Source organism: Equus caballus, chromosome 7, assembly GCF_041296265.1.
Source record: "Equus caballus isolate H_3958 breed thoroughbred chromosome 7, TB-T2T, whole genome shotgun sequence".
NCBI lineage: Eukaryota > Metazoa > Chordata > Mammalia > Perissodactyla > Equidae > Equus > Equus caballus.
In genome coordinates, this window is record NC_091690.1 from 75,479,448 (window position 1) to 75,489,421 (window position 9,974).

The 9,974-nt window shown below is 36.9% G+C and overlaps 1 protein-coding gene across 1 annotated transcript; it reads left to right on the forward strand.

Moving 5' to 3' along the window:
* Nucleotides 1-3,417: 3,417 nt before the first annotated feature.
* Nucleotides 3,418-4,353, forward strand: OR52J3E (olfactory receptor family 52 subfamily J member 3E). The gene has a single exon (XM_001497767.2). The coding sequence runs from the start codon at nt 3,418-3,420 to the stop codon at nt 4,351-4,353; it is 936 nt and encodes a 311-aa protein (XP_001497817.2).
* The last annotated feature ends 5,621 nt before the right edge of the window (nt 4,354-9,974 follow it).

The following is a 9,974-nucleotide window of genomic DNA, read 5'->3' on the forward strand; positions in this document are numbered from 1 at the left end:
AATGAGCTCTGATTGAACTTATCAATTGAGTGCACACGGCCTCCAAGTAAATGCCATATGCAAATGTATGTGTATCCACGAAATTTAATATTTTCAGAGCTTCAATTTTAAGGTTTGTGATATAACTGAAAAGGTAAGAGTCAAAAGAAGGATTTAACCTTATGCTTTCAAGTCTGTGCTTTAGCTCTTCAGCCTGATCGTGCTTTTTCCTAAGTATTGTCTAAGATGTTTGCCCAAGTGTGTAGTAAAGAGGTATAATTCTTCCACTCAGAAAAATTTCATGCTGGAAAGAAAAAGTATATATACATTTGACTGAAAAATGAGGGAAAAATGTTTAAGATGGATGAGAACTTTCAGACCAAATGCTATACGGACTTAGTGGCATAAGAGGATCCTCAGTCTGGTTTATACAGATTGAAAGTATGTGAAGGTGGTGTTGTGAGTTAAATTCTATTTTCATTAACCAATTAAAATGTGACAGGTATTGTACTAAGTGCAGATATTCACTGCTTAATTTATTCTTCAAAATAGCCTATGTTGTTGGTACTATTATCATCCCTAATTTTCCATTTGAGGAAACTTAGCTATAGAGATGATTAGTAAACCAGTCATAGAAATCTAGCTAGTACATGGGATATCCAGAATGAGAAATGATTCAAACCAATTCCAGGATTGGATTTTTTTCTTTTTTCTTTTTTGTTGAGAAAGATTGACCCTGAGCTAACATCTGTTGTCCATGTTCCTCTTGTTTTCTTTTTTTTTCCTACTTGAGGAAGATTTGCCCTGAGACAACATCTATGCCAACCTTCCTCTATTTTGTATGTGTGCTGCCACCACAGCATGGCTTGGGAGTGGTGTAGGTCCCCACCTGGGATCCAAACCTGTGAACTCGGGCTCCTGAAGTGGAGCAGGCAAAAGTTAACCACTATGTCACTGGGCCAGCCCCCTGGATTGGATGCTTTACCACTTATCTCTATGTCCTCTATGACAAAGATAAGGAAAATTGTAAGGGAGAAGAGTGAGAGGAACAATCATGGACAAAGGATGGTGAAATCAAAGGCTCACAGATCTGGATCCCCAGAGCTAAGTATTCCATGAACCTAGAACACATGGTTGGTGAAGGGGGCCAACGAGAATTAAGGCTGAAATTGGAGTCTCCTATGCCACATTATTATGTTTGAACTCAGAGTATCGATTAAATATTATTTTACCTAGAAATAACACCACATAGAATTAAGATATGAAATATTGCGCTGAGGAGGATGAAATGTATCAATCTTTATGCAATATGTAAATGATAATATCTGTGTGGTTTTGCCCCACATTTGTGATTTTCTCTGTAGAAATCCCTTCTGTTTTTCTAAATGATACTCTTGAAGTTTTGTCAGGAATCTCAGAGGAGTCAATCCCAGGGCATCATTATAGTAGAAACCTGAATTAACTCAATTTTTCCTACGTCATAAGCAGATGGATCCTTAACATAAAACCAATTTCCATGGACGGTATAAAAAGAGAGAGAGAGAGTTTTGCTGCTTGTTTTTTTTCTTGTGTCTCTATTCTTGTGGAAGAATGAAGCATCACAGGTGAATTTTCTTTTGATTTAGGTCTGCATTGCAGTCAAGTGAAAGAGATGTGATCAAAGGTGGCTGAGAACTGCTGGACCTGATGCGATATACATCATGTAGTCCAATTTCTGAATCTAACAGGGGGAAAAAACTTGCAACTTTTTGGAGGTTGGGTATCTTTGAAAATATCTACAAGATCCAAGACATTTAAAGTCTTTCTACCAAATGATTATGTGGTTCATTGATAAAGTATAATTTTTGCTTCTGCTATGGGTTATGGGGAATGAAGGGACCTAGAAGCATGATGAAAGTCTGAGGTGAGCCACAGCATATTGTTGAGGGCTTATTTCCGGAGATGAACCCAAGGTATGCATCAGGGTGTCTAGAAGGTTTATTCTTGACCAACATCCTGCCCCTGGGTAACGGCCATTACTTGGAACTTTCAGTTCTTAAAAAACACAAATAAGGGAGGCATTGCAGAATACAGCTCTCCTCTCTCTCTCTCTCATCTAATCTCAGATTGGAAATAACGTTTATTTTATTTTTTCAGCTTGATATACTTCCCACAGAAATATGGAGCCATATAAAGGATAAAAACCAGAGTATGTGCTACTGTATCCTGATCTTGAACCACTCTGCCTCGAGTTGGAGACCCAGGAAAGTCCCTTTATTTCAACATTTGAGTTTATGAGGGCCTGGTTGCTTATCTACCATTTTGAAGCCATTGCAAAAGCCTTCTACTCTCTTTGCTTTAGACAGTTACAGAAAGGAATTCACTCCGCAGTTATACTTTGTTATTCTGGACGTTTTTGTGCTGCTCAGAAATGCCGTCTCAGACCCCTGACGGCTCCTAACCTCATAACCTAGGTTATTAGGCCTCTAGTCTCATAATGACCTGCAGGCTTCTAGGTTGCCCTCTACCCACATTTCCAGTGACTTAATCAGGCAGAAGGAGTGAACCAAGAACATGCTAGTTCTGTAGCAAGGGTAACATTAGAGGGTAAAATTAGAGGTTTTCTCAGAGGTACCGATGTGGAGTAGAGAGTGAATGAAGAACCTTTCAAATACCACTGGTAACTTTCACCACGATGACACTCCAAAATGAGCTGCTATGAAATGAGATAGTCTTGGGGAAAGAGACATCATTGAAAATCTACGAAAGGTTTATTGTTATCTTTCTTTCTGGGGTGTCTCAAGTATGCAGATGTTTGACCCTGACTCTGTGTGCTCGTGGGCAGGCGGCCCAGAGTGTCTGGGCTTTTGTTTGTAATGACATGTATCTCTGATGTTCGGTTTCTGTCTCTTTCACAGGATATTAGTCTTGATCTTGGTATTTTTTCTATGTCAATAAGTGATGACTGAATCTTTAAAGAATTTCTACATTTTCTAATTAAGGAAGTGTCTTTTACATTTACCCCTGTGACTTTACATTCGTACATGCCTGTCTTCTTTTGGATTTACTTCTGCCTTTCCTTACACATATCCTTGTTTTTTCTTGTGTCGCTCTTCACTCAGGGACTTCACAAAGGTATGGGGTATACTAAATTATCCCATAATTAATATCAAGTTCTATGTTTTCTAACTCTGCCATGAGTTACTCATGAGCCCTACATGTTAAAAAAAAATAGGATTAAAATATAAGGGTTAAGTTCTTTGAGACTGGCCCATTCAAATGAGTGTGGCTCCATGTAGAATAAAAAATTATACTAATAGGCCTTTCCAAATAGGAAAGTTTTTCATCTTGATTTTATTTGGAAGCAAACATTTATCCTTTTCAGAACCACTCTTTGTTCAAACTTTTCTTTTCCTCTCTTTAGGAATGACAGCTTCTCCTAGTATGTCATTTGGAAGGATGTTTTATACCAACAACAGCATTTTTCACCCAGCCACATTTTTCCTCATTGGAATCCCAGGTCTCGAAGAGGTCCATGTCTGGATCTCCCTTCCTTTCTGCTCTGTTTACCTTGTGGCTTTACTGGGCAATGCCACAATTCTGCTCGTCATCAAGATGGAACACATGCTCCGAGAGCCCATGTTCTACTTTCTAGCCATCCTTTCAACAATTGACCTGGCCCTTTCTACAACCTCTGTGCCCCGCATGCTGGGTATCTTCTGGTTTGATGCTCATGAGATTAACTTTGGAGCTTGTGTGGCCCAGATGTTTTTGATCCATGCTTTCACTGGCATGGAGGCTGAGGTACTGGTGGCCATGGCCTTCAACCATTATGTGGCGATCTGTGCTCCACTCCACTACACGAGCATCTTGACATCCCGTGTGCTGATGGGAATCAGTTTATACATTGTAATTTGTCCAGTCCTACTTACACTTCCCATGATCTATCTCATCTACCGCCTACCCTTCTGTCAGGCTTATATACTATCTCATTCCTACTGTGAGCACATGGGCATTGCAAAATTGTCTTGTGGAAACATTCATATCAATGCTATCCATGGACTTTTTGTAGTCTCTCTCTTTCTTCTGAACCTGGTCCTTATTAATATCTCCTATGTTTACATTCTCTGTGCCGTCTTCCACCTCCCATCACAAGATGCACGGCTAAAAGCCCTAAGCACATGTGGCTCCCATGTTGCAGTCCTCTGTGTTTTTTACATCCCCTCAGTCTTCTCTTTCCTTACTCACCGCTTTGGACACAACATACCCCACTATGTTCACATTCTTGTTGCCAACCTCTATTTGGTTTTCCCACCCTCACTTAACCCCATCATTTATGGTGTGAGGACCAAACAGATAAGAGAGCGAGTGTTCCGTATCTTTATTAAAAAATAAGGACTCAATCTCCTTTGTTTACCAAGCATTTTAATCCAGCAAGGAAAACTAGTCTGTTATTGTCAGAAAGACTTCTCTTTCTAAATTTAGTTCTGCCACATTACATTCCAGGGGATTTGATCTTGGTTCTTATTGATTCTATAATTTGAATAATATTCAGAATATTTCAAGCTCAGGGACCAATTTGTATCGTGGAATCAAGAACTATTTGCATTAGTCTACTTCGAGTGAGTGTGAATACCCAAGCAATGACTTTTCCTATCATTGCCTTTGTTAACGTTGCTATTTTTCCCCAATTTCTAATCTTTCTATTTTTCCTCAGTCTAACAAAAAAACAAGGAAATTTATAACACATATCTTTGTTTCCACAACATGGATCTAAAAACCTTTGTTACAATGATTTATTTAGCTTAAATGTTATGCTCAGTCAAACATACAGACATTTAAGTTGAAATGAACTATGACCACCACCACAGTCCCCTTGCAGTTTCTTTCTTATCCTCAAAGACAGGATTGACTACCACATGCTTTTTTGTCATTCCTTGAATCTAAATTTATTGTTTCAAATTCAGTAATTTTTAGGGGCATGAGCTGAAATTGTAATTTTTAATTCATGTAAATGGTAATATACTACATATTATTAAGTGAAACAACTGTCTTGTTTCACTTAATATTCATTTAGAGATCTAGCTATGTCAACACATATTGGAATATGGTTATTTTCTTTTTAAATGTAGCAGAATTTTTCATTTGCATTTTATTTATCCCTTCATCTTTTGATGATATGTATAATAATTCAGTTGTTTTTAGTTTGGAATGAATATTGTAACTTGTAACATCTTTATAAATATTTTTTGTGCATATTTTAAAAATTTCTAAAGGTTTTACACTTAAAACTAGAATTTTCAGATGTTAGGTTATTGATTAAATAGATCATGTTCTTGCTTTCTCATTTGTGTTTCTTTTTAATGTATTTTCTTCCCCCTTTGGCAAATTTTCTGTCTAGCTTCTTAAAAGTCTCATTGCATGAATTATGTGAGTACACAACATATTAACACTTTCCATTAAATATTTATATTTAAAGCTTTATTTTCATAGGCTAGAGTACATTTTTAAATGAAATAAACACTGATTATATTACCTAGGGCACAGTCTTCTATAGTTTTTACACTTAAGGCTTCTGCCCAGCCTTAGTATACACAAAAAATTCCAATCTCTATTTTATTAGTGGTGTGTGTATGTATGTGTGTGTATCTGTGTTAATTTTCAAATTTAATTCCTATCTAAATGCAATTCGTTTTGAGTAAAATGTGCAGTAAGAAAATTAAACACGTTTCTGATTTTATTTCTAAACTGATTATATAACATAATTTGCTTAATAATTTGACATTTCAGAACTAATTTGTCTCTTTCCTCCTTCAAATTAAATTTCAATATGTAGAAGTCTTCTGTTTATTAATATAGTCTGCTTGTCTGTTTGCTCTTCAACCAGTATCACAATGTTTTGATCACTACAGAAATATAATATATTTTAATAACTTTTAGAGCTGATTATCCTTCTATGATTTTTTCACTCTTTTTGTTCTATAAAATAATTTGCAAAAAAAAAAAAAAAAAAATTCTGTCACTTTCCCGGAGTTAAAAATGCCCAAATAGAATTTTAAGTTAATTTATTCCTTGATTCATTTACTATCAATTAATTAAGCAATGTATCCAATTCCTTAAACTATTCAGGGAGAATTAATTGTACTCCTCACTCAGAGAAGCACAGATGATGAAATGCTCCCTGGTGATTTTGTGCTGTGACTACTTAGCTAACTAACACTGCTCCCCACAATTCCCTTCCCTGTAAGTTTCCAGTTTAGAGTTGGTTACATAAGAAATATGCACATGCTGTGGGAGCAGATGTAAAACAGCAGCCATTACTTTCTCAATAGTTCAATATTGTTCACAGGCAGTGACAGATAAACACAGTGATACCAGATAAGTCTAATTTCACCTCACTTTCCTTAGCTCCATGTCCATCTCTCCATGGCTACCAGCCCTGATGACCAAAAGTGATGGTGAGTCTGTGACAATACATTTTACTGCAAATATACAGTGCAACCATGAATAGGAAACCACTTTCTATAAATTACTACACCCATGCCCTTTATAATCCATCCCAGAGGTTGCATGTACCTAGCTTTCTGCAAACACCAACTCATTCAGACATGCCTAATCTGGTTGGTAAATTTCTTTTCAGATCTTCTCTTTTCTAGTTCCTTCCATTGTTGCATCAAATTACTGAAATAAATTCTTTATTCCTGAATATTCATAGTAGTTCTGCTTCCTTCATTGAACTCTAACTGACATAAATATAGATACCAAAAGTGGTTCCTTGACAACAAGTTCTTAAGAATGAGAATTTGGAATTGGTTCCTTATCTGGTTAGCCTAAAGGACATTAAAGTCCTTGCTGATATTGGTAAAAGGGACATTGGTGGTGTATGAAACGCAGTGACAAAACTGTTATGAATCTTATCACCTTTAGACCTCTGTAGCCAGGTGTTTAATGAAGGCAAGGCTTTGAGTGTCCATGTATTTCTGCCAAAGACTTTAATAAGAATAAAGAGATTACGGATTAGGCTTTTTGTGATGAATAAGCTGGGGAACCTGAATAAGGGAAATAATGAGCTCAGTCTGTTAAATTCCCAATGCAAGGTCCAGGTAAGGACATGGAAAGCATTTTTGAGTAACCTACAGGAATATTCATCTTCTATCAGGAGATGTATTGAGAAGAATTAGAGTTCTAAAAACTGGAATGATGTTATGTGAGTAGACCCCAATAAAGCAAATCCTGAGTTTTGCCAAACCTCCTTTACGATTAGAAGTAGCTCTTCTCTTGTCTGAGGTTGATAGTCTCCCCTGTCTGAAGAAGCACATCCTGAGTTTTGCCAAATCTCCTTTACCATTAGAAGCAGCTCTTCTATTGTCTGAAGTGGATAATCTCCCCTTGTCTGAAGAAAATGGGACCCTCTTCTAAGGTGGCTGACCTAAAGTCGATTGCTGATCTATCCCGTGAGTGACTCCTACCCTCCTCACTGCTTCCAGACTGACGGTGTCTATTAGAAGTGAAATGTGGCTCATCTATGTAATTAAAATTTCCTAGTAACCACATTACGAAAGTTTAAAAAAACAATGAAATTAAATATAATATATAATCTTATTTAATATATCCAAAATTTATTTAAACATAACATCAATATAAAAAAATCCATGAAATATTTTATATCATTTAGATTTTCAAAGTCTTCTTAATCCAGTATTTTACACTTAAAACACATCTTATTTTGTACACTAAATTTTCAATTGCTAAAATGAAATGTAGGCTTACAAAAACAAAAGAAAACATACTGAACTAAAATATTTTATATTGCTTCAGATTTTAAACTTAATTAAAATAAATAAATATTGAAATTCGTTTCCTCAGTTACATTTGCCACATTTCACATGTTCAGTAGCCATATATGGCTAGTGTCTACTGTATGAGAAAGCACAGTTCTAAACCTATAGCTGGACTCAAGTGTCAGCAGGCTCCAGAGAGTAAAATATACTAACTACAAAAATTGCAAGCCTTTGCCGCTTTATGCAGATAGAAACCTGGAGAACACGTGTAAGAGTATTAGATCTAAGTGGAAGAAGTATGACGCTGCATAAGGCAGAATTGTAATATAAGGACATTAAATAGTGATCCTGGACTCAATGTGTTCGAGAGTGGCTCTAACAGCTTGTTTGCTTGGTTGACTGAAACCTGGACTCAGAGATGGCATTCAGTAAACAAAACTGAAATGCCAGAATTTCCTTGAAAAAACTATGAAGGAGACTTTCCAAACACTTTAGGGAGTACAGAACGTTAGAATGGATTTATTGTGTAATACTTGCTCAATTAGTCCCTATCTCTATCTTCAGAGGACCTAGGAAACAAGTATTTCATCATGGCTGTGATGAACATACTCATGAAGAGAACCAGGAAACCAGGAAAAGATCTGTTTTGGCTATGCTCTGCAGGCCGGGAATGACATCAGGAACTTTTGCTGTCAAGCTGTGTTTCCTGAGTTTGATCTTGAGGCAATTCTGAAACTGAGAAGCCATTGAAGTGGAGGCTGTGTCTCCTTGAAGAAGGATCCTGCTAAAGAGCCAAATATGTACTGGTTTTCCTCAAAGGGACATGCAATCATTTGCCATCAAGACTGTTGGGGATTAGGGAACGGACAGAGTCTTGGGGGATTAACGGACTCTGGTCCTGAATCAACATTAATATCTGGAGAAGCAAGATGACACTGGTTCAATAGTGAGTGTAGGAGCATACAATTATCACAGAAGCAATGGAATTTTGACTTTTGTCCAAGTCACAGTGGGCACATAAATTTTCTGAAATTATCACTGAAAGCAATAACACATTCATGAATAAATTGTGGGGATTAGTTCTTCCATTAGGAGATTAAAATGTTGAGGCTGGCCCCATGGTGTAGCAGTTAAGTTCGTGTGCTCTGCTTCAGCGGCCTGAGGTTTGCTGGCTCAGATCCCAGGCATGGATCTAGCACTGCTCATCAAGCCTTGCTGTTGTAGGCATCCACATATAAAACAGAAGAAGATGGGCATGGATGTTAGCTCAGGGCCAGTCTTCCTCAGCAAAAAAGAGGATGATTCATGGCAGATGTTAGCTCAGGACTAATCTTCCTCAAAAAAAGAAAAATAAAATAAAATGTTTATACATAAAATATCTCCATTGAACTTGCCTCTTTTAACTACGTGAAAGACAGATTAATCTTGGGTGGTGACTCTGTCATCATAAACTTAATCAAGTGGTGTTTCCAATTGCTGCTGCTTTTTCAGATGTTCTATAGTTTTGGGTCAAATTAACATACTCCTTAACATTTGATATGCTGTTGTTAATTTGACAAAAGCTTTTTGTTCCATCTTGTTAGTACAAGTCATGGAAGTTGTTTGCTTTCAGCTGGTAAGGATAATAATACACTGTTCTGCTTCAAGGCTTTATCAACTTTCCATCTGTTGGTCCTGATGTGGTCCTCAGGGATTTTGATCCTCTGTCATTCCTTAGAAAATCTTTCTGACTGGATCTGGTGAACAAAAAGGAAATTTATCTAGAACTCTATTAAACACTTGCATGTTAGTGCATTGTAAATAAAACACTTAAAAATTCAGGATCCTGACACACTGGTGGAATTTCTAGGAGGTGTAATGATCATGATCATATTGAGATAGCCTTTCCAAGGTCAACTACAAGTTACTGGATCTCCACATATTTACCACTAAAAAAGAGACCGAAATACTAGTTGGCCCCTTCTGATTTTGTTGACAAAACATATTACGTTTCAGTATGGCACACCAATCTATTTTCTAAATAGTTGGAAAAAATGACAATAAGAGAGAAGGCTCTGCAACATTTCTACAATGCCAAGCAAGTTGATCTGCCATTTGCGACATAGGATCCGGCAGATCCAATAATGCTTGAAGTGTCTATAGTCGAGAGGGAGATTTTGCCTGGCCTAGAGAAGTAAATCACAATGCAAATCTTTGTGATTTTGCAAAAAAGATTATACAATCTTCTTCTCCTTT

Excerpts from the sequence above, each read along its gene's own strand:
- OR52J3E (XM_001497767.2), top strand. The coding sequence starts at position 3,418 with ATGTTTTATACCAACAACAGCATTTTTCACCCAGCCACATTTTTCCTC.